Here is a 26,372-nt window from a genome sequence, read left to right on the forward strand (position 1 = left end):
TGGACTCCAACTCCCATCACCCCCATACAGGAATGATAGGAGGTGTAGTCCAACATCATCTAGAAGACTGCAGGTTCTGTACTAGTACAATAGCTAAATCAGCTTGATTATTTACTAGAAAATATCTGTTATTACTAATGGAAAAGAATGGCTCACTTGTCACGTATTCTCATAAGGCACTCACCAGGGCCAAAGGTATGTACTTAAAGGACTAGGGCACAGGGCAACGGCATAAATTTGCATGTGCTGCACTGATATATCATGATGCATATTTAGGTCAACTTTCAGAGGAGAAAAACAAGTGCTGGCTCTTACTGTTAAGACTTATTCTGGGCTATGGTTTGCCAAGAGGATGTTCGGGATATGTGGATTGGTCCCTCCACCCCACCCATAATCTTTTGGCAAGAGATGCTGCTTATGTACACTAAAACAAGCCTTGCTCCACCATCTAATGTAACCCCCATCTCTCTCACCCATCTTCCTCACCCAGCAACTGCATGCATCACTCCCGTCACCAGTCAATGATATCCTCACACAATATCCAGCAACCACAAGTCAGCACTATCTGTGTTGAAAATGGAAAGCAAATTAAGATGCTGGGTGACTGGGGACTCAGATACAAATAAAATGTTTTACATGTGTTGTAAAGTGCAATATACAAATGTGACATTAGAGGGCGAAAGTGAGCTATGCAAAAGTCAATGTATTTTTTCAAAACGTTTTAAAATAAAGCATTTTCACAGCATTTTTTAATATGTGTGTAGAGTCCACTTGGGATACCAGCACTATGCATTATAGTGTGCCCAGCCACCCTGCAAAAAATACAATGGGGAAGAGGCAAAAGAACAAGCGCCTGAGCAAAAGACCATGGTCACTCTGGGACGTCCTCTAATAATACCCATGGCACTGATCTCCCAATGACAAAAGTGATACAGGGAGAAGGGGCCAGGGCTATCTCAAATCCCTGAGGCAACTACAAAAAAAAAAAAAAAGGAGAATTGAAAGCTGCAAGAGGGGAGAAAGGCAGATGAAAGGAGACTTGATCAGGTCCATAATTTGGACACCCCCAGCCTATCCGCCACAGCATACACATACACACACATTGAATTATATCCGTGTTCTGTATATGTACTCTTGCAAGCTTTTTTGCCTGGTTACTACGTTTTAGAACAAACAAATACAAAACAATGGAAGGGCCCTTTTTCTTTTAGAGCTGCAAGTCAGGAAAGAGGAAATCCTTTGGGCACAGACAGAACGTGTTGCCAAGTCACAAAAGAATTTATGAACTGAAAACAGGGCAAGAACTTCATTACTTGAAAAAAAATCAGTTTGTGGGCATGTCACTCCGGTGTTTCGTTTTGCTTTGTTTGCGTCAAGTTCGTAAGACACGGCTGAAATCTATGTATGTTAAAGATACAAAAACTTTAAAAACAGGTTGCAACAGCTGATTGTGACAGCAGGCTTCTAAGAAAGTCAAAGCAAATATTCAATGAGGCAACTTAAAGCAGTGCCAATCAGGACTTGGCCAAGATCCTACGGAGGTGCTCAGGGAGGTGAGCTAGCTAGAGAAGAATTATGGGAGATCAACCAGTATAATATCTGATAACATATATTTAACATTTAATATTTTACTGATTTTGTTAAAAAGTGCAAACGTGACAAAAAGAAGTAAAATAAGGAATAAAAAATGTAAAGCATAAAAGCACCATAGCCCGGAAGGACAAAAGTACAAAGAAGCACATGAATAAAGGCCTCAGATGATGATTTCAGGATTCGGGTAGGTTCATATGGAGAGAGGCATTTCGGTCCTGAGCTATTTAAGGCTTCATGGGTCAAAACCAGCACTTTGAATTGGGCCCGGAAACTAATTGTAGGCAGTGCAGTCGGACCTGGGTCGGTGTAATATGCTTGAACTTTCGTGCCCTGATGAACAACCTGGCCACTGATTTCTGCACCAGCTGAAGTTTCTGAACCATCTTTAGAGGCAGTCCTGTGTATAATGCATTGCAGTAATCCAACTTAGAGGTTACCAGAGCACAGACAACAGAAGCTAGAGGAAGGAAGGAAGGAAGGAAAGAAGGAAGGAAGGAAGGAAGGAAGGAAGCTGATGGAAGGCACTCCACGCTACTGAGACCCCTGAGCCCCAAGCGACAACAAAAGACCCAGAAGTACCACCATCAACAGCAGGCAACAATGTTACTGTCCTAAAAGAAAATGAGATTAAAAATTAACAGGAATTTTGAGGTTGTTGAGGTTCAATGAGCATCAGCCAAGTAATTCTCTTTATGTTTGTTTAAATTACAAAATATTTAAACTTCAAGACAGAGAAAAGAACTGGAATTTACAAGATGAGCCTCTCTATATAAAACAGTTTATAACTTCATTGAATATAGGAATCAAATGCAGTCTACTCTTTGTTTTCTTTGCAACATGGGACTGACGCCAAAACCGTTGGGTTTATTTCTTTATTTTAAAAAATATGTTCCTAGCTTGCATCAAAGCGGGAGGGGAGCAGATCCTAATCCCAACAGACAGCTTGACACTTGTCAAACTATTTTTAAAATGCCCACTATCTGTATAATGCATACTGAATTTGTCAGAGTACTGTTTTTCACTTGCAGGTAAATAAAAATGTACATTTGTACTCATTTCCTAATTTACTACTAGAGGATAGAAGTTGTCCATGGAAATGTTAACTTTACCTTGGAATCTTAGGAGGTTATCGTCTGGGACAAACAATACCATACTGTCATATCCCAAGAAGTTTAATTTCAGTTCCAGATAAGCTATAAATACCGAGGGCGATTCCAGAGGAAATGCCTCCAAAACTTTAAGATTTAATAGGAGGCACTAAAGAAGGCCAATCTGCCTAGTTAAAGAACATAGGACCTGCAAACAAAGAGCCTTGATGACATCACTTAGTAAAATGCAAATCAATTTCCCACTTCTCACTCCTGCTCACAATATATTGTGCCAGCACAAATGTGAGTGTAGTTTTTCAGTAGATCAATAGCTGCACTGTGGGTATCACCTTGACATGTTCAGCCTGTTTCTTTTTAAAGGGTACATCTGCTCTCCGACTGTGAGAAATGGAGCTATATAACCAGACGCTAACTTTTAAAACAGCAATAAAAAGTATCATTAAAACAGCTAGGCAGTGTTGTAGGGGGGCAGGGGTTGTACCCTGAAAATAAATGGGGGGGGGATGCAAATCCCTTTCCAAGGGGTGTTCAAATTGGTTTAACCATGGGGTGAGGAGGAGTGTCTGTCACAGATAATTTATAGTAATTCCATCATTGCTACACATCCATCCATGGGGAAACAATGCTCATTAAATCCAATTAAAAATCCAATTAAAAGCAACATTTTTGATCTGATATAAACTGGTTCGATTAATCTAGAAATTAATCTGATTAATGCTTTCAGCCCAAGAAAAATATAGTTCTAAACAAAGATAAATTGAGAGGGAAACACTGAAAAGGACAACCAAAGGTAAAGGTAAAGGTACACCTGACCATTAGGTTCAGTTGCAGACGACTCTGGGGTTGCGCGCTCATCTCCCTTTATAGGCCGAGGGAGCCGGCGTACAGCTTCCAGGTCATGTGGCCAGCAAGACTAAGCCGCTTCTGGCGAACCAGAGCAGCGCACGGAAACGCCGTCTACCTTCCTGACGGAGCGGTACCTATTTATCTACTTGCACTTTGACGTGCTTTCAAACTGCTAGGTTGGGAGAAGTGGGGACCGAACAGGAGTGGGGACCGAACAGGAGGGGACCGAACAGGAGCTCACCCCATCGTGGGGATTCGAAACACCGACATTCCGATTGGCAAGCCCTAGGCTCAGTGGTTTAGACCACAGCGCCTCTATTGCATAAAAGTATGGGAAAAGCGAAATAATGCCAATGATCTGAACAGGGTTTCTTTATACCTATACTTATATTGTCCACTATTTGAAACACTGAAGACACCATGGAAAAACCGCAGGGTACTGGAACCAGCCGACTCATAGAACATTCAAACGTTTCAGGGATACCAGGAGTTCCTGGACTTATTTTACAAATAAGATATAGCTTAATGGTGAAGCAGATGTGCTACAGGTAGGAAGGGGTACATGGGTTGCTTCTGGAATTTCAAGCTGAAAGCTTTTCACGTAACACAGACGGAAAGGGGTCTTGCCAGATGTCCTTGATACATATTACACATTAGGTTAAGTAAGCGATTTTTAAAACCCCAACCTCAGGCTTTCTACTCGTGCAAAATCACACAGGTGGGGGCAAATGAGTGCAGAAGGCGCCTCACTTCAGAGGGCAATGGAAAAGTACATAAGAGTCTGCTGGATCGGGCCAATAGTTGCATTCGTTTATGAACAGAACTAAATAAAACAGAATTGTGCACAGTTGTTTCCTTCTCCTGTCCCCTGGAAGAGCAGCATGTGCGTGTTTTGCTGATTGCCATTAAACAATTTTAAACAGCTGATATTAGGAATTGAATGCTGCAGTCTTGCCAAATGACTTGGAATAAACAGATAAAATATTTATGCTAACAGGCCCAGATCTTCCAGGCCAATGAAGCTGTGCTTGGCTCCAATCTGGAGTCAGAGAATGGGAGCCAGGGAGTGATGTGCAGCCGGGAGAAGCAAGTTTCAGAGTGCCAGTCCAGGTAAATATAGGCCAAAGGTGAAGGGCCCAAGGTGGAAATTATATCTGACTGCACTAAGCACTGGCCATAGTGCCCTTCTGGAAGGACTCTGGGGTGGGAGGGAGATAATGCTCTGCTCCTACCTACAGGGTCATTGCCAGAAAGCAGCACTAGGGGGCTGTTCCTCAATCCCATGGCTTTTGAACTGTGGGGTCCTATAAAAGTCCATTCTGTTTCCTACAGCTATACGAAATCACTGGGATTTGGGGCATGGTATAATCAGTAAGTTAATGACGCACAGCTATATCTGAATCAGGAGGTGCTGTGTAGGGTGTCGTGCCATATCTATGTATTTCAAGTTATAAGTGCACCTGCTTCTGGCCAGAATTATATCTGTACATCACCAGCATTCCTTACTGCCCTTGGTTTTCCCCATCCCTTCTTTCTGTCATAGTCCAGCTGTTCCCTTTTCTTTTCAGGGGCCATCCACAGTTCTATTCTTTTATTTCTTCTGCCCTATTTCACATATTAATGCACTGCCTTCTCTGCCCTGCACTTGTCCTTGCCTCCACTCATCCTGCTTTCATCATTTTCTTTGGCCTCTGAAAACAAAAGGAGATGAAAACATTTGGTTTTGTTTGAAGCAAGGAAAGAACAGGGATTTTAAGAGAACCTCAAGCTGCTTCTCAAGATTTCTTCTTCTTTGGCGATCACTTGTAGCCAAGTAAGCTTGTCTTCCATGAACACAGTCTTAACAGTGTGTCTGTAGGTGACCGTGGAGGCCAATTCTGGATCCACACATCCTTCTACAGTGGGAACATAGGTTTCCGGACAGGAGTTGATCATGGTGTTTGCCAAACATGCCTTCCTCTTAGCATGTTTCTCCCTTTTGTTCTCAGTTCGAGCATCTTCAAAGCCCATGACACCTTTGGTAAAGCCTGTTCTCCAACTGGAGCACTTGCAGGCCAGTGTTTCCCAACTGTCAGTGTTTATACTACATTTTTTTAGCCTTGAGAGAGTCTTTAAACCTCTTTTGTTGACCACCAGCATTACACTTTCCATTTTTAAGGTTGGAATAGATTAATTGCTTTGGAAGACGATAATCAGGTATCTGAATAACATGACCAGTCCAACAAAGTTGATGTTGAAAAATCATTGCTTCGACACTGGTGATCTATGCTTCTTTCAGTACACCATACACAAAGCGCAACAGGCTGAATAATAATAACTGTGAAAATTTTACTGGTTATTTCCTATCGTAAAGGTCTAGCCCAGTATGTACAACATATACAATTCATATGTACGGTGTATAACCTATGAGGCTAATTCCAATAATAATACATTTCTTCTTTACTTATATGTTCTTATTGCTTGTTCTTGTAAGTTCCTGTACACAACTGTCCCGGATTTGGAGGTACTGCAAGCTCATTTCTAATTTGTTTTTGCAGAATTTATGAGAGGACCTCAGCAGCTACGGGGGAGTTGTGCTTAAGGAGATGCTGGTAATGTTCTTTCCAGCACAATGCAATAGCTTCTTTATGTTTCAGAAGTGTGGTACCATCTGTTTAGGCATTGGGGGCGCGTATGCCATGATTTATTGGCCCATAGATGGTCTTTGTGACTTTAAATAAGTTATTTGCATCATGAGTGTTGGCTAAGTGCTGGATCTCTCGAGCTTTTTTATCCACTAGGTATTTTTTAGTTATCTGGTTCTTCTTTTAAGCTTATCCTTGGCATTGGCATACATTTTTTTCTTAGTGGTGCAGTTTCTATCTCTTTGCCAGATCTGAAAGGCCTTCCTTTTCTTGTCAATAATGTGTTCAATCTCACTATCATTCTCATCAAACCAGTCCTGGTGTTTCTTGGTTTGGTACCCAATAGTTTATTCACAGGCTACAATAATGGATGTTTTTAACTTGGTCCAGTGTTCCTTGATGTTATCAGAGAACTCCGAAAGCAGATGGTCCTTAAGAGTTGTTTGGAAGCAATCCTGCTTAATAGGATCTTGAAGGGCTTGAGTGTTGATTTTGTGCCTTGGTTTCCTTCCTTGAAGCGTGTGTTTAGGTATAATCTTGACAGCCATCGTGGAACATATTAATCGGTGATCTGTTCAGCAGTCATTGGCACTCGTCATAGCTCTGGTAAGGAGCACATCACGGCGATCTTCAGCTAGGACAATTACATAGTCTAAGAGGTGCCTAGCAGTTCGAAAGCATGTTGAAGTGCAAGTAGATAAATAGGTACCACTCCAGCAGGAAGGTAAACGGTGTTTCCGTGTGCTGCTCTGGTTCGCCATGCTGGCAACATGACCCGGAAGCTGTACACTGGCTCCCTTGGCCAATAAAGCGAGATGAGCGCCGCAACCCCAGAGTCGTCCGCGATTGGACCTAATGGTCAGGGGTCCCTTTACCTGTACCTTTAAGAGGTGCCAGTGGTTCATCTGAGGGTGCCTCCATTATATTTTTAATTTATTTATTTTGTCGAAAGAGTGTGTTGGTAATAACAAGGTTGTGCACTGCATATATAGTATGATTCCGTTCTGGTTGCTGTTGCCAGTTGCTTCTTTCCCTGAGAGCCAGTGTGGTCTAGTGTTTAAGAGTGGTAGACTTGTAATCTGGTGAACCGGGTTCGTGTCTCTGCTCCTCCACATGCAGCTGCTGGGTGACCTTGGGCTAGTCACACTTCTTTGAGGTCTCTCAGCCCCACTCACCTCACAAAGTGTTTGTTGTGGGGGAGAAAGGGAAAGGACAATGTTAGCCACTTTGAGACTCCTTCGGGTAGTGATAAAGCAGGATATCAAATCCAAACTCTTCTTCTTCTTCCCAATAGTCACAGTCCACAGATCGAAATCTCGCCAAACTCTTGCATTAAAATTACCCAGGGGGCTTGACAGCATCGTTCTGATGAGTCTGCTGCTGTCTGTGACAATCACACATTCCCCTTGGGACTCCGCTAACTTAATTCATCACTTGGGAGACATTCTCACAAACAAAAATAAATCTCCCCCATTGCAACTTGCTGTTGTGCAGTGATAATATTTCTGCTCTATTCTGCTCAGCAATGGGTGAAGGAAATTGGGGTGGGGTGGGGGAGATATTGTCCCATTATGTACTGAAGCAGCTGCTCAAGACTCCTTTGAAAGTTATCCCATTCCTACCCTTCTTCCATGATTTTCAGATTTTGCCTCATAAGAGCCCTGTGAATTAGGATAGGCTGAGAAATACTGATTTGCCCAAGTGAGGTGGATGTAAATATTAAGCTGAGATACCAATATCCAGACATGGTCAATGAAGAGAGAATTTAATGCTTTATTCTGTTAAGTGTTTTATAACATTCTGATTAACAGCACTAACTCAAAAATAAATTAATTTCACACATGCAAAATGTGTTGTTCTTCATCTAATGTTGCTTAATCTAATTTAAAATTACAGAAGAGGAAAGAGCAAAATGGTAGGTTTGTTTATATGAGGGCAATGTAATAATATTTGGCTCAAGAGACAGTGACTGAAATATTTTTGTTTTCTTGGAATCAAAAACATTCTAGTTCTAACTACTCATTCACTTGGTTTCTTTAGGTCTTATACTAAGTAATATCTCATGCTTTGGGTATTATGATTTAAGAAAGATTTGGGGGAAAACAACTAATTATAACGGATCAAGAACGCTTTGCAGACTGAAAACTAGGCATTTAAAACATGGGGCAAAGGTCATTGCAGCCAAGCACAACATTCATGAAATTATCAAGTTCACACAGAAGTTGTATATGTTCACCATTGGCAGTTTTCGTAGCTTCTCTTCTCAGAATATGCAGGGTCTCTTAGAGATCTTATTTCTCAGTTTCAGACATCTTACATAAAGTACTTTTCACAGGAGATGGGAAGCAACCTTATTTGGCAAGATTAGAAATTCCTGACTCATTTCATTTCACCCCAGGATAAACAGCAGTGGTATTATCTATGATCAGGAAAGAGAAATCATGGAAGCTGAAACACCCTGGAATTCTTTGATCATGGGATCTTAGGAAACAGCAGTACAATAATTTTTTTAGTTTGTATAAAGAAATCTAGGTGCAGCTATTGTCTCAAACCTGTTTCATGTATCTTTCATACTGGAACTTGTTGCAGAAAAGGAGAAATATCAGTTCTACACAACTTAAGCTTTACTGAACTTAACCTCTACGAAAGTAAACAGCCCAAAGAATCTCTACCAGCACAACTGTAGCTGCGAGTACAAGCCGTAAGCAAGGTTTGGTTGGGGGTTTGCAATCCATGGTTTGTCTGGAGTGAGGCAAACCACATGCCACAAACCACAATCTCCTTCCTTGGAATCCTCACACTCATGCATTTCCACTAAGCCATGGTTTGGAATAACATCATGTGTGAACCAGTTTATGCATTCTGAGGATATATGTCCCATTTTAAAACTGGGGGGGGGGGCACTGTGGCATTACAATCAGCGGCTAGCCTAAGGTCAATTAGTGCATCTATGGAAAATAATTCTTAAACAGAAATAAATAATAGAATCATTATAAGCATGTGCAGAATGCTCCCCCAACAAAAGTAACTGCATTAAGAAGACCAAGTTCTTCATTTATCAGAAAGGGACACTTGATTGTGATGTCAGACAAAGGATTACAATTTCTGATAGACTCTGTGGAAGAGAAATGGAAAATATGCTCTTGTTCATTGTGCATACCATTTGTCTCCCTTCATGGCCCCACAGCACAATCCTAACCATATTGACCCACATGTAAGTCCTATTGAATTCAACCAGACAAATATCCAGAGGTACCCACTACTATGTGATACATCCCAGGATTCCATCCTGCTTTTGAAAATGGACTCATGGTTCGAACTCTGGTGATCCTTGGCACAAGTATCTAACTAAATTAGAGCATGGAAGATGAAGGAAGATTACACAGACCAAAAAAACGCGGGGGCGCGAGCCATTTGTGGAAAATTTTCTGGAAGGAAAGAGGATACGAAAATCAGATGTAAACCATTGTAAGAAGCAAAGCAGAGGGGATGTTTTAAAAATGTAGCTGTTTTCTGACAATAGAGATGCAATCAGTGCTTAACATATTTAAAGAGAAAAGGGCGCTGGGCCTTTAAGCCATGTGCAAGACAGGATAGATGATAGACAGACAGACAGACAGACAGACAGACAGATAGATAGATAGATAGATAGATAGATAGATAGATAGATAGATGATAGTACCCCATAATCTGTTCTTCCATCTTACACTTAGAACAGAGGATCAGGTTGCCTCTGAACACTTGCTAGCTCAGTTTATTCAAGGGCCAAGCCTATAGTATCCTCCCTCCTGGTTTTTCCTCCTCTCCACCTTCCTTGTTCCAGCAGCCCAGCTCATGAAATAAAAAATGTATTTTAAAAATAAATATGATGATGATGATGATGATGATGTGCTGTCTTCTACTATGCTGGGTTGTTGGTTTTCTTCAAATATTCATCCTGTTTTGTGGAACGTCCATTTTTTATTATACAACAATCAATAATGTATAGGAGTGAAAAATGGGCTGAACACATTTTTGTTGCATAAGATCCTCCTTGTCATGCATCCCCAGTAGGAGGGGAGGTTCAGAGAAAATGGGTCAATAATAATGTGTCTAATACTTAACATTTTACACTGAGGATTCTCGGAGGGAAGTTAAAAAGGGAAAACAGCATTTTAAATTTTGGGAGCTTGTCTCACTGAAAAGTGTATGTCATATAGCTGATTGCTATAGGTCTTCAATAATTCTGCTTCTTCGTAAGATAAAGAATGTAAACAATTCAGAAGTTCGTTTACAGATTTGATGAGTGTTTCTGTTTGGATACCTGGTCCGTGGACCCCAGTTAGCATAGGCATCAGTACATAAGGAAATGTAGCTGCATCGTGTCAAAGACACAAATTTGGCCTGCTAAGAGCGTTTGCCAGAGTGGAAAAGTAAAGCATCAATACAGGATATAGTGGGATTTGGAGCTCCAAAAATCAGAGCACCATTGCTGGAGCCTTTCCGTTCAGACCTGCTATTGAGCACTATAGACTAGAACAAGCATCCAAACAAAATTAGACCTAGCTGCAGCTGCCCTATGCGGATCTGCCTAGAGATTGCGATGTTAATAAAAGCTCTGTAAAAGCATTAATGAGAATTTCCATAATTTTTGTTCGTAAAGGTTTTCCTTCCTCTTTGAGATTAGCTCTTTATTGCTATAGAAACTAGGAAGGTGACGGCTCTCATCAGTCACCAGAAACAAATGTAATACAAGGTTGTGGTGCCACGTCTTCCAGTCTCCTTATTTATTAAATTTGTATATTGCCCTTAATCCAAAGATCACAGGGAGGTTCACAACATAAAAATGCTAAATGGGAACACAAAGTGCATAATAAACAGAAACAATCCCTTGATGCAGCCCTACATTTCCTTAAAATATTTAAGTCCTGTGCTAATCTGGTTTGACCCTTCCTGATCTGGAACATCTTGTAGGCAACAAAAAAATTGCAACCCAGTTTATGAGAGGAGGCGGCCTGTGCCTTAAAAGGCAGAAAGCCAAGGGAGAGCTATGGCAGGATGATTAGTTGGGGAAAGGCCACCAGAAGGAAGAAGCCTGAGGAGGCAAAAAAAATTGTGATGGTAAAGAAGGCAATGCGAACCTTTGGTTGTGGTTCGAGGACCCGACCCCCGCAATGTGGAAAGAATACACACGGACACGTGATATAAGGTTAATGGGCAAGGAAAGGCCACAACTTTATTGATTACAGCAGTGAAAAGGTATTGGCTTAGGCATTGGATTTGAACAAGTGGGTTTATTCACCAGTAGGTGGAGCCAGTTGATGCCGATCCAACTATAGGCTCACCCCTAATGTCACCGAGGGTCGTGCCATGGCCTCCCGCCAAGCAGGCATCGGACAGAATACACGACCGCCAGATTCCTTTAACGGAATACCCCTAAAAATTGAAGGCATAGGCGATGGCCACACCTAGCTCTTCGACACAGCACAACACATTATTCCAATGCCTAACCTACCCACCAATACCACAAAAAGTTGTGACGATTGCTACGAGGTAGGCGAAAAAACCAAAAAGGCCTAATGCCAAATGGAAAAACTCCTACCAGGCCCCCTGGACAACCAGGGCGACCAACCTAAGGTCCATAGCAAGGCCAGTGACCAAGCCCTAACTAAAAGGGAGTGGAGGGTGGGTGACTCGTGGTGAGAGGACGAAGAATGAGGCCGGGCGAAGGCTGCCGCCGCAGCAAAAGGCTGCTGAACACGCCCCCCTCAGGCACCTGGTTGGATGCCCGCTGAGGGGCGTGGGCGCCAGCCAGGTGAGGTGAAGGCAGGGGGCTAACGCCCCCTGCTAGGGGTGGAGCTCGGGCTCCCGCCCACAACCACTCCCCTCTCTTGCAGGGAGGAGAGTCTTTGTAGCCCTCTAATGCATAACATTTATTTTATTTATTTAAAGGATGCATGTGAATACATAATCTTATTTGTATGCTGCCTTTCCACAGTTCAAAGCACACGCAAGGCGGCTTGCAACATGAAAAAATACATCACTACAACGTAACAAAAGTGGTCATAAGCAATAAATTAAACATATATATGTATATAAACCAAACCGAAAAATTTCCACATAAATCACAACAAAATCTAAAATAAAGATACAAAAGAACAAAGGCAACAACCGCACTCAGCAAACTCCTCCAAACAATACCCCTGACCTTCATAAAACACAGAAATAAATCCATATGTTAGAGAGAGGGGTTACAATCCAAGGCATGATTCTTCCCTTGTTTTTCGGAAACAAGTCCCATTGAAATAAATGGAATAGGGACTTTAGTGGAACCTGGTCCATCTGGCCCGGAATCCTATTTCCAAAATGTTATATCAAAGGTCTCCAATGCGTAAGTCAAGAAAACTTATCTTACATAATCTCATTTGTGTTACTGGCCTAGGAAAGTGAATAATACTCCTCCTATAAGGCTATCAGGCCCAGCTTCTGAATACACAAGATATCCATAATTAAATATTGATTTTACATTCCAGCTACTCATTATCTCATAGTATGCCACATCCTGTGAGCTAAGCAATAATTATTAATTTGTCTAGCGGATAGGGTGTTGACCTACAAACTTAAACTAGGTTAACTCAAGAGATCTTAGAACAAACTTCAAAATGTTTTGTGCAAACATTGTATTAGTTTACACAACCTGATGTTCTGGGCATGTAGAAACATGTGGTTTTGATTCAGCCTTTATGGGATTTTTTGTTGTTTCTTCTGACAGAATACTATACTGGTACTGAATGCACAATGTTCCAATAAGTGAAATAATAGAATAGTCTCCCGCTACCTACTGCCTGCTTCCAATTCACCCCTTTTCTGTTCTTTACCTTTTTTCCTGTTTTTCAACTATTTTCCCCTGTAGTCAGGAACCCACCTTTCTCAAGAACCAGGAACACAGATATAAGATTATAATGTAGATACTATACAGGAGCAGATGGCACAGTGGGTCAGTGCATCTAGCTGGTAACCAGAAGGTTGCTGGTTTGAGCCCACCCAGAAATGGCAGTGGGTAGGATTCCTGCATGGGAGAGGGTTGGACTAGATGACCCCCAGGGTCTCTTACAACTCTACAATTATCTTTGATTCTATAATCTGAATGATCAATACAAATCAACTTTCCACAGTATACCTGGAATTCTGCTGAGCATAGTGGAAATAAAATCGAAATTCCAGAAATATTTAATGGACATCTGATACAGTATTCAAGATGGAGAACAACAGTATTGCAATATTTATATTTTATATTGCAGTAAACAACAGCAATGAAATAGTCTTACCATAAACTTCAAAGCGCCAACAGATTCATCTGATAACCTCTAGAGGCCAACCTTGGAAAACCCTATTCAAATTTTTCAATTGTAATCAAAGAATGCTTCTTCCTGGCTTGCCGATTTTCTAGCATACTTTTTTTTTATAATTCAGTTGTGAGAGCTCCCCCTTCCCAGTCTGAAGTGGGAGAAGCCAGACGCAAGCTCACCATTCAGTGAGAACCAGAACCAAGAACTACTGTTGTGATGAAAAGTGGGGCCAGAACTGCTATGAAATAATGTCAGACTTGTTTCTAGGTGCATCACTTATCCTTTGGCATACGATTAGGCACTGAGTTATGATGAAAACTACAATTGCTCTCAATTGTAATCAGCAGCTGCCACATCCTGCCATCCAATGTGAAGTTGTTAAGGTGCCCATCATTCTAACTTGTTGTTTCAGGTTATCATCAAATGGAAGTACAAAACAACAGTTCCAGGTCCATTTTTTCCTAGCCTCTTTAAGCTCACCTCTGTCTATTAAGCATCTTATGTATGGACACAGAAATGAGTCACTTGGTAAACACAGAGCCATGGGAATATTCCCACCCCTTCTCTAGCAGGAGTGCTTAAAGGAAACACTTTCAGCTTCTTACTGTAGGTTGAATATAAACTAGTATTATATAGGAGGCATGTGGGAGTAATTCATGTCATCGGTGACATCTAAAGTTCCAAACTCAAATGTTGCATTAATTAACATAACACATGTTTTAATATATTCCAAATCTGTTGACAGCTCATCAAAACACTCCAAAGCTGACCTTACAACATATTTCAGAAACAAGCTTTAGAAATATTGCCCTACCACAGAGTTCAACCGAGTTATTAGCTACATTTTCATGTGCTACTGGCAGAAAAGAACCAAAGGAATTTCAGTTACGGCAACAGTACGTTTTGCTCTTTCAACACAGCTCTAAACCACCAACCAAATGAAATATATGAAATGTTGCTCATTGCCAATCTCTAACACGGAGATGGATAGTGTTGCAATAGTCTTGCATAAATTGAAAGTATGTAGCAATGGCATGGCAATTAATGAGTTTTAGATTAAGGTGGTATGGTTTTAGTGCTCTCATCTCTCAGGTGGACTTCCACATCTGGACAAAAAAATGATGAATTCTGAGTAAGTAACTATAATTTAATTTTCAGTTAACATGAATGGTAGGCTAGGTGGTTGGTAGAAATCTACAGTGAATGAGGAGTATTAACAGCCACTAATAGAGAAGATCGCTTAACTTATGGTTTCCTGCCTTATTTTTCTTCATTGGCTATCATTTCACTTATTACTTTATGCTTAAATAACTATCTGAAGCAAAATAGTTATAACAGGCCAGGGCATTTGTAACCTCGGTTCTCTGGAACTCTTGCCCTTTGTCTCAGCTCTGAGCAATAAGCACTGGCAGAGGAATGGGGGTGCAATCCGCCCTGGGTGTCATCCCTGAGGGGGGCTGACATCGGTGTGCCGCCCCCCTGGGATGCTCCGGCACTCTTGAGCTGCAAGACCAGGGTGAAAATGGCCCAGAGGTGCAGTCACCAGGGGCTTCAGCAAATGAACCAGGGTCTGATAGTCCTCAGGATGACGAGGTACAGCGCCGCCTCTGGCAATGAGCACGGTACTATTACAAGGAATCAGAGGACTCCAGAATAGCCCAATCTAAGTATCAGGTGCCAACCAAATATCTTCCACACCTTGACCAGAATGCACAGCCTTGGCCACATCTCAAGCAAGTATATATATATATTTAAAAAATAAATTTTTATTAAGATTTTAAAGATTACAGAAAAAAAGAGAAAATAACAACAATCAAAGAAAAAACGAAAAAACAATACATATAAAAAAAATAATCAAAAACCAGAAAACAGAAGAAAAAAGATAAAAAACAAGTCAAACCTGTACATCACTTGCTTACATTCACTTATTTCCTTGACCTCCTCACACCTCCCATTTTTGTATTCTAATTCAATTTGTTATTTCAGCAAATCCTTCCAACCTTATTTTTATCTTAATAATTTGTCTTAATATACTATAATTTTACATTCTTTCTTTCACCAACTCATTTTTACTTAATCCTTTATATCATTTCTACTAAAACCACATAATTTTCTTTTCCCAACATCTTTCTAACAATCCTTAATTTTGCAATATTTTTGAAGATAAACTTTAATTTTTTTCCAATCTTCTTCCACCGACTCTTCTCCTTGGTCCCGGACTCTGCCAGTCCTCAAGCAAGTATATACCTCCATACTCTTAATGAGACATTATGCAAACAAGTTACAGAGGGATTTCTCTAGCAAGTACCTTGCCCTCCTCCCTCCCCCAACTAGAGCAAGGTGCCCCAAGTCAGTCTCACTTTCCACTAAAAAACTGCATTGGTGGTTCAGTGGTAGAATTCTCGCCTGCCACTAAAAAATTTGCTTAAGTTTTGTAAAACAGAAGTTTTGGATTCTTAATTCAATCACATCAAAATATAATGAATTCAGATTACAGATGGTGCAAAATGTATACCACTCAACAGTTTTCTTATCTAAATGCTTACATGTTCCACTTTCACGGGTCTTACCTCAGTCTATCTTCTTCTTTCTTGCGGAGGGTGAAATCTCGCTGGACCACCTGCAAGACATGCTCCGCTTCATCATCAGTCAAGCCAGACAAGTCTAGCTTCCTCCCCATGGTTAGTTCTATCTTCAGTGCAATCAATTAATGAAAGGAACCTAAACCACAAAAGGAAACAAAATAAAGAATGTAAAAACTAAAAACTCACTGCAGGTCTCCAGCTGAGCTCCTAAAAATTAAAAAAGAATACTCATTTTAAAAACTGGTATAATTCACAAGAGGGTGAATCTTTTTTATATATGTAGAATCAATGTACATCTCAGGCCTACAGTTCTTACGAGTCAAACTGCATGTCAACTTCCAGCTCAGGGAAAATATTCACCAGATTGATCAACAAAACAAAATTTACCTCAAAGCAGTTTCAGGGAGCTGCAATTTAGAGATGTTTGCATGGCAATGGCAGACAGATGCTCATCTCTTTCTCTGCAGTTTTGTTTTCTTGCCCCTTCAAGCTGCTTTTCTCCCCATGGTGTGGGGTAAAAAGGTACAGATAACTGTCCTTTTTCATACCAAGAGCAAAAAGTAGTTTGAGGTGTGTGTCAGCATGGGGGGTGGGGAGCAAAATGTATGGCAAAGACAATATTTTTAAAACCTCTTTTGTTCTCACCAAGGTCCCTTCCACACAACCTGTTTATTGAGCATTCATCTTGATTTTTTTGCGGAAAGCTTAGATGGCATTGCATTGAGTGTTATCCGACACTTTCCAGTGCATTTTCCTGCCATTTTGCTTATCCTAAAAAGTCCAATCTTTTCGCCTAAAGGGTTTGCTGTGCAAAAGCTCCCAATCCACTTTAACTGTGAAACCGAGTTCTGGCACAGTCTAGAACTGCCCTGCTGAATCTGTTTCTGAAATGTTACACTTCAAAATGTCTAATGCTCCTCTCTCCCTCTAAAACAAAAACAAAAAACCTTCACATAAAAAACTAGTATGTTAGGATTATGTTCAGGATTATAGAAAACCATTTCCCAAGATATTCTGTTATAGAATCATAGAATCATAGAGTTGGAAGAGACCACAAGGGCCATCGAGTCCAACCCCCTGCCAAGCAGGAAACACCATCAGAGCACTCCTGACATATGGTTGTCAAGCCTCTGCTTAAAGACCTCCAAAGAAGGAGACTCCACCACACTCCTTGGCAGCAAATTCCACTGTCAAACAGCTCTTACTGTCAGGAAGTTCTTCCTAATGTTTAGGTGGAATCTTCTTTCTTGTAGTTTGGAACCATTGCTCCGTGTCTGCTTCTCTGGAGCAGCAGAAAACAACCTTTCTCCCTCCTCTATGTGACATCCTTTTATATATTTGAACATGGCTATCATATCACCCCTTAACCTCCTCTTCTCCAGGCTAAACATGCCCAGCTCCCTTAGCCGTTCTTCATAAGGCATTGTTTCCAGGCCTTTGACCATTTTGGTTGCCCTCCTCTGGACACGTTCTAGTTTGTCCGTGTCCTTCTTGAACTGTGGTGCCCAGAACTGGACACAGTACTCCAGGTGAGGTCTGACCAGAGCAGAATACAGTGGCACTATTACTTCCCTTGATCTAGATGCAATACTCCTATTGATGCAGCCCAGAATTGCATTGGCTTTTTTAGCTGCCGCATCGCACTGCTGGCTCATGTCAAGTTTATGGTCAACCAAGACTCCTAGATCCTTTTCACATGTACTGCTCTCAAGCCAGGTGTCACCCATCTTGTATTTGTGCCTCTCATTTTTTTTGCCCAAGTGCAATACTTTACATTTCTACCTGTTAAAATTCATCTTGTTTGTTTTGGCCCAGTTCTCTAATCTGTCAAGGTCATTTTGAGTGTGATCCTGTCCTCTGGGGTGTTAGCCACCCCTCCCAGTTTGGTGTCATCTGCAAATTTGATCAGGATGCCCTTGAGTCCATCATCCAAGTCGTTGATAAAGATGTTGAATAAGACCGGGCCCAAGACAGAACCCTGTGGCACCCCACTAGTCACTCTTCTCCAGGATGAAGAGGAACCATTGATGAGCACCCTTTGGGTTCGGTCAGTCAGCCAGTTACAAATCCACTGAGTGGTAGCATAGTCAAGTCCGCATTTTACCAGCTTCTTTACAAGAATATCATGGGGCACCTTGTCAAATGCCTTGCTGAAATCAAGGTAGGCTACATCCACTGCATTCCCTTCATCTACCAGGCTTGTAATTCTGTCAAAAAACGAGATCAGGTTAGTCTGACATGACTTATTTTTCAGAAATCCATGCTGACTATTGGTGATCATAGTATTCCTTTCTAGGAGCTGTACTACCGCCCAACTCAATCAGCATTCTGTACTCACTAAGCATGCTCAGTCTTCATTTTTGTGTTGGGGGGGGGGGATCCTTTAAAAAAAAACCACCCAGCTGCAAACCTTGTATATTTTGTTGGAAATTATTATTTAGTTATGGACATGTGATTTAAATACTTATGCATGTTGTATTTTATTAAATATTTGTATGCCACCTTGAATCCTTTGAGATGAAGGGCAGTTTTAAAGTGTAACAAACGCACAATTTGGGGGTTCCTCCAAGCCTACTGAGACCTCCGCCTTGCAGGTGGACGGACCTGTTTCAACTATGAAGAGATCCACACTCGAAGAATGAGTTTACTGTTAGTAAACAGGAAATGCTACATTTGGAAAGTGGCTTTGAAATTTCCTTACAATCAGATTCTAGATGCCAAATGCAAGTTATTACATGCAAGATTTGGAGGACAGAAGTAATCAAAGCTACTTAATTCTGAACAAGAAACTGAGACTGCTCAAGCACTTTGAGTAGTGCTGCCTTGGCCTTTGATCCTCAAGGCAATCCAATAATAAGCCTGTCCATAAAGCTAGAACTAATGAACAACACACACAACTCCAGTAAAAATGCACACACACACATACACACACACAGACACACACAAATGGAAATGAGCATGAGTTGTTTAATTACTCTGGGGGAAAAACCAAACCAAATTCCCAGTTCCCATTTTTATTTTCCCCACAGTACTGGCTATTAATTTATGTACATAGCCAACAGAAGAAGGCACCATGAGTGAAATTAGCGGGGGGGGGGGTGGATTTCAATATTACTGGCAATACAGTGCTCCACTGTTGTGAATCAGATCTACACACAAAAAAGCATGAAAACAAAAGAACAGACACATCAAGCAAACACTAACTATAGCTGGTGAAAATGGGAGTGACCAGATAATCTGGTCCACCTAGGTCAACAGTTCTGCCAGCCATCATCATTTAAGTTCCATGAACATTATTCAGCTTCGGCTCATGTTTGCAGGGCCAGACCAGGACTGATGCAGTTGCTTATGGGTCAGAAGATAATGAGATGCAGAGCTGATCATGTGAGGTAAATGGCTAATAGGCTAGGACAGTGGTTCCCAATTGGGGGTCTGTTTAACCCACCCAGAGGGTCTGTGGCACCATTCACATAACAAAAACTACCACAGTGGTATCACATACCCTATTTAACAGTAATAATAAGAATAAGAATAATAATTTTTTATTTATACCCCGCCCTCCCCAGCCAAGGCCGGGCTCAGAGCGGCTTACAAACAATAATAAAAACAAGAAGAATGATTACCACTTAAAAACAAAAATAAAATACAACATTAAAATAATGGAACATTAAAATATTAAAATGTAGCCTTGTCGCAGGAGGAGAAGGAAAAGAAAAGAAAAAAAGAGAGAGAGAGAGGGTGGGGGAGGGAATCAAATTGGCTCCAAGCCAAAGGCCAGGCGGAACAACTCTGTCTTACAGGCCCTGCGGAAAGAAATCAGATCCTGCAGGGCCCTGGTCTCATGAGGCAGAGCGTTCCACCAGACCGGAGCCAGAGTTGAAAAGGCCCTGGCTCTGGTTGAAGCCAATCTAACTTCCTTAGGGCCTGGGACCACTAGGGTGTTGCTATTTATGGACCTTGAGGCTCTCCGTGGGGCATACCGGGAGAGGCGGTCCCATAGGTACGAGGGTCCTAGGCCGTGAAGGGCTTTAAAGGTCAAAAGCAGCACCTTAAATCTGACCCTGTACTCCAGTAGTAGTAGTAGTAGTAGTAGTAGTAGTACTGTATTTATACCCCACCCATCTGACTGAGTTTCCCCAGCCACACTGAGCAGCTTCCAACATATATAAAAATATAATAAAACATTAAACATTAAAAAACTTCCCTATACAGGAAGTATATGGTTTTCCCAGTAGTGATGTATGGAAGTGAGAGCTGGACCATAAAGAAGGCTGATCACCGAAGAATTGATGCTTTTGAATTATGGTGCTGGAGGAGACTCTTGAGAATCCCATGGACTGACTGCAAGAAGATCAAACCTAGCCATTCTGAAGGAAATCAGCCCTGAGTGCTCACTGGAAGGACAGATCCTGAAGCTGAGGCTCCAATACTTTGGCCACCTCATGAGAAGAGAAGACTCCCTGGAAAAGACCCTGATGTTGGGAAAGATGGAGGGCACTGGAGAAGGGGACGACAGAGGATGAGATGGTTGGACAGTGTTCTTGAAGCTACCAGCATGAGTTTGACCAAACTGCGGGAGGCAGTGGAAGACAGAAGTGCCTGGCATGCTCTGGTCCATGGGGTCACAAAGAGTCGGACACGACTAAACAACAACAACATACAAGGCTGCCTTCGGATGTCTTCTAAAGGTTGTATAGTTACTTATCTCCTTGGCTCGAGGGGGTGGTGTCACATTACGCCTCCAATGAAAATAGGGACGTCCTAAGAAAAAGGATCAAATCAGAAACTGGGACAGCTTCTTTAAATTAAGGACTGTCCCTGGAAAATAGGGACACTTGGGAGGGTCTGCGTAGCTTCCCTAACAAAATATGTACCTTGGTAACTCTGCCACTGGAAGAGTCAATAATAATTAAGGGCAATTATGGCTTGGGAGGAAAGACTGAAAAGGAAACATACGAAGAGCCCAGTTGGATCAGAACAAAGGCATGCCTAATTCAGCTTCCTGTTCTCACAGTGACCAACAAAATGCCTATTGGGAGCCCAGAAGCAGGACCTCAGCATTTGGAGGACAGTAAGATTTTAATAGGGAGCTGCCTCTCTCTGGAGATCTGATGTGAGACACTGGATTCAGCTGCCTGCTCTTCCAAGCTGTGCCTCCACCACCTACACTCTACCTATTTATTTGTAAAATAATTGTTTGTTTGCAGATAAACTCAAATATTATAAAACACTGCTAACTGCCAGTAACTGAAGGAAATGGAATCTGGGTAACTGCTTTGCCCCTTAAATTCTCTTGAAATCTTTTAATCTGGCTGCTTTGCTCCTACAACTCCAGTTCCTGAAGTGAAGCTCTAAAGGAACACTCTCCAGAACGTTAATCTAGACATGCCCTTTTCTGCACCTTTTCCAGCTCCACAATATTCTCATTGGGGTGCAGTAATCTAATCAGAACTGTACATGGCATTCCAAGTATGACCGCACCATAAGGCATTATGCTACTGGCAGTTTTATTTCTGAACCCCAAAAGAATCTATCTTTTTCACAGCTGCAGCACACTGGGTTATTGTTTTCATTGAGATCCACTATGACTACAAGATCCATTTCCTGGTCAGTCAGCCACTAGTTCAGCCCTCATCATCCTATATGTGATTGTTTGCCCCAATAAGCATCACTTTAACAGTGCTATTTTTCTAGAAAAAGAGGTGCCAGAACTCACCATGAATACCTCCCTTGTTCTCTTATAATGGCAATGGCACCCACCTGAGAGGTGCCAGAACAGAGTGCCAGCGAGTTCCAGCTGGGGGGGGTGGAATGCCCTGACTTTGCACATACTTACATTGAAGTAAATGTTAATGCTCATTCACCCAGGCAAGAGAGATTCTTTTGGAGCTTTCTGCAATCCCTTTTAGTTTTTACTATCCTGAATGATTTAGTGTCATTTGCAAATCTGACTATCTTCTCTGCTCACCCTTAGCTCTGAATCACTTCTGACCAAGTTAAAAATCACTTGTCCCAATACGCCCATTATGGCATCACACAGAAAACAGGCAGTTCCTACCTTAATACTGCCACTTTACTATTGCTACTGCACTTGAATAACTCACATTGGACTCCACCCACAAGGCAAGACTTCCCCTATCTGGTGCCCTCCAGATGTTTCAGACTCAGGCCAAAATATCTGGAGAGCATCAGGTTGGGGAACACTGCAGAAGATCATGATCTGCCAACATAATAAAATGTAGTGTAGTTTTGCAGAAAACAACAGGTGTATGTACTTTTCTAGCCTTTGATTCCAATATGTCAAAACAGTTTACAGGTATTAATTCTGCTTCAAAACCATTGTGACTTAATTCTGCAGAATGTTTCCCAGGTTTTGCAATGGCAAATTTACTGGAAGAGACACATTAAAAACAGGTAATTGACTCAGGGGTTTCTGAACAGCACGGAACAACTTTGCAACTGCAAATAGTCATTAAGCTTTACCAAAACAACCTGCTGCTGGTGCAGTATTTGGCCAGTAAAGAGTTGATGATCAATACATGGACTTGGGGAAAGTCAGATCATCAGGATTGCCATTAATGGCTATGACACAGAACAGAAGTCTGAGCTACTGGAGCTAAGGCAACACCCCATAAATATGATGAGTACAGTTGCTACTGAATTTCAGTCTAAGCAAATTTATAATTGAAGGAAGTCAACGTATTTTCAATAAGATTAAGACATCTTGTAAAGGAAGTACTGTTATCAGCTCTTGCCAGGTTGACCATGAGGCCACCCACACTTCCTCTCATTCCTGTTCAGCCCTTAAATGAATAAGCCCTTTAAGAAATACCAAGTAATTGTTCCTTACATCTATGAAGGGTTGAATTAGAGCTTCACAGTACAGTGGTACCTCGGGTTAAGAACTTAATTCGTTCCAGAGGTCCGTTCTTAACCTGAAACTGTTCTTAACCTGAGGTACCACTTTAGCTAATGGGGCCTCTTGCTGCCGCCGTGCCGCCAGCGCGCAATTTCTGTTCTCATCCTGAAGCAAAGTTCTTAACCCGAGGTACCACTGTACTAGAATTGGAACCCAGAACCTAATGATATAATGTCCACAATGCAAAAACAGTTGACAATCACAGGGGGAGTTGGCAATCCTTGGAGCACCTGCTCAGTGCCCCAAAATATTTATACACATTCATATGTATTTTTTTTTAATTGACATTCATTGATTCGATGTGTACTAAATTGAATCCAACTGGATGCATCCAACACCTGCAATTCACATAGGGTGGGAGCTTTGGTGATAACGATTTCTGTTCATTCTAAACAATCGAGCAAAGTAACTGCTGGTGATATATGAACTATGTGACAAAAGCACTGATGGTCCTGAGAAATCCATGCTAGTTGTTGCTTCCCCATCCCCCCAAATGTATGCCACTCTTTGTTTAGATTTACTACCACTGGATTGGCAGGAACAGTTCTAAGTAATTTTAGCAATTGATCAAATTTCAGGGATTGTTTTAGAGGCTAGAAGCAAGCAACATTTAGTTTTATTATTACAAAGATTGCATACCTTTATGTGCAGCCTAAGGAAAGTGCTATGAATAAAATTATTGGGTAAATAGCTTCACATTATTTTATCAGCAAAATGTGGCACGCAAAATTCAGGAAAATGTCGTAATTCTTTCCTTAAGACCTGAACTTTCAAAAGAGTATAATTATCCAAGAAAACAAGCTGATAGTGTTAGCAGTCAAGACAGAAAAAATGTGCAGCATCTAACTAAGCAGCCACATGAATGAAACACTGCCTGTTGAAATGGTCACATGAAATAAACACGAGACAGCGCTTTCACTGAGAACTGCCTGTGAAAGAGAGCAACAAATATCATATTGTTCCTTATCAACACAACATCATTTTCTTTATTATAGAGATCAGCTAACCATACCATACTACTTTTTTTATAACAGTTGGACGTTATCAAACAACTGTTCTAAAAACCTATTATTTGCACAAAGATCTTTTTTTAACTTGCAAAAGCAGTTGCATTTTGAATTCCTCCAAAATTATGCCGACGCTATCAAAAACTATTTGTACCTTCCCTTTAAATCCCTGATGTAAAGTTGGACCCAGAGAATTAACCTGGATTGAAACTTCACATTTTTTCCAACTTTGCTGACCTTCTCCAGCAGTTTAGAGACACAGGAGAGGGATGGGTGGGTTCTAGGGTTAAATCATAGCTCAAACAGAGAACTAGTAAGACCAGCAGGATCCTACCTGACCTTAACGTGCAGCCCAGGATCTCGTGCAGCAAATAGGAGTTCTACAGTAAAGGCTGTTTAGCAAACCAATCAGCATGGAACTGGCATTTCAAGATATGCTGGAAAACCACCAGTTTAGAACCGGTGTCAATTTCAGACAAGTTCCTTACACATGACAACTGCTTTCATGGCATTTGCCTTCTCAAGGGAAACCAGTTATCCAGTTCATAAACCACAGAAACCTGGAGTTAGCTTGCAAAACTTCACTTTCTGCTTTTGGCAATGATAAATCAGCCATCCCATTCACCACAAGCAAAGAGTCGGCCATGGGCATGGAAGTGGAGTCAACACAAGCAAGTTTTATTTGTTGAACCATGACATTCATAGCTTGCCTTTACCAGACTTAGACCTGCTTAGTTTAAGCAATGTTTCTTTGTCCTTTTGAGCATGTCCTCAAACCAGTTTGGAATCTGGATTTATTCTGACTTATCTCTAGAGGAACTCAGGAGGGTGCATGCTTTTGTTCAGGTATGGGGAATCACAGAAGAATTAACATCAGCAGAACAAAGAGACTCTCAAAATTGTTTCAGAGCTTCTTTCTAAGGAGAAAACACATTTCAGGTTGTATTTTTATTGGGACTGCTCATGGTTTTGGGGAAATCATCTTTATATTTCTAACACAGTATTTCAGGTGCCATAGGAACAGGCAAAAAATCGTTCTTAAAAGAGACAGTAGATCAAGCCCTGTCAACAAAATTTATCCTGATGGCTAATTATAGGGTGTCTTGGTTTACATCTCACCTGTTAAATAATGGCATTTACTATTCATTACCCATCTGTATTCTCCGTTTACATTAACAGGACTCACATGATGGCAACTGTGTGAAGAATCGTGACCTGATCTTATGCAGCAAAACCTCACTGGTTTACTGATACTTAGCCCAAGTAAATGTGTACAGGACAGCAGCCTAAGTATAAGCGCAGATTTGTCTCTTTTAAAATAGGGATTAGAGACAGGTGATGCTATGCAGCAGCTAAGAGCAGCAGCAGCTATGCCCTCAGAAGTCCCTTGTCTGCATATCCCAATAATAAATTATTCTTATAATACTGTTTTCAGCTATAAACCCCTGGGCAGCTTTGGACAAGTTGCTGTCTCTCAGCTTCACCTTCTGCCTGCAGTAAAAAGATTGCTTACCAGCTGTTATAAGCTTTGAGCACTTGAGAGAGTGCCAAATGAAGACTAAATATTACTCTTGTTGCTGAAATTTTCAAAGAATAATAAAATCTGAGACATAGGTGGAATCTACACACATATAAAAAACGCTATGAAAATGCTTTTTAAAAAGTGTTTGGAAAAAGACATTGAATTTTGCATAGCTCACTGTCATCATCTAGTGTCACATTTGTATATTGCACTGTGCAGCACATTTAAAATGTTCTATTTGCAGCTGTATAGCTGAGTCCATAATAAACTATTTTAGCTCCTCTGGTTCACATCTTTTATTCTTTTTTAAAAATAGTTATTCTGCTGAAGCAATTTAATACATTTATTGTTGTGTTTGCCTTTGCTCCAGAAGTTCCCCAAATACTAAAGATAGTTCTTTTGCCAACAAATGGAAGGTGGGTCTATGGTTTAGTACTAAGGAATCAGTTCCCAGAGTAGAGAAGTAGTCTGGACTTGAAAGGCCATTTTAAAGTCCCACATGGAAAGAACAAATTCCAAGTAGTAGTGAATCCCTCCGCAGATATTCAAAGGTAATATTTCTTCATGATTTGCATATTAGAGCTGGCCCTGAAATTGACTGCAACAATGCCACTTGGAATGTGGGGTGTACAGTGGTGCTCAATATCGCAGTGCCTGCATGTGCAACAAACACCAGGCTGGCAGTAACACAACATTAGTCTCAATCCCATCCATTCTCTCACTTAACTGTCTAAAAGAAAACATGCTTTAATTTAGCAGGGGGTTGAACAAGACAGTGTTCTAGCATGATCTGCTAACTGTTCAGGAGAAGTCGACAGTCAATCAAGAGTTAGATTCAA

At 41.2% G+C, this 26,372-nt stretch overlaps 1 protein-coding gene across 7 annotated transcripts in view; it reads right to left on the minus strand.

Annotated features, from left to right (window-relative positions):
• The window catches only part of MYRIP (myosin VIIA and Rab interacting protein), a 155,912-nt gene that overhangs the window by 117,766 nt on the left and 11,774 nt on the right, over positions 1 to 26,372 (minus strand). For all 7 annotated transcript variants that reach the window (XM_081882012.1, XM_081882016.1, XM_081882011.1 and 4 more), the window contains exon 2: positions 16,071 to 16,221. In XM_081882012.1, coding sequence (XP_081738138.1) covers positions 16,071 to 16,180 — 110 coding nt within the window. In that variant the 5' untranslated portion in view covers positions 16,181 to 16,221. The remainder of the gene's footprint in view (positions 1 to 16,070; positions 16,222 to 26,372) is intronic.

The sequence above is a fragment of the Podarcis erhardii genome (assembly GCF_964252035.2).
Source record: "Podarcis erhardii genome assembly, chromosome: 12".
Lineage (NCBI taxonomy): Eukaryota > Metazoa > Chordata > Lepidosauria > Squamata > Lacertidae > Podarcis > Podarcis erhardii.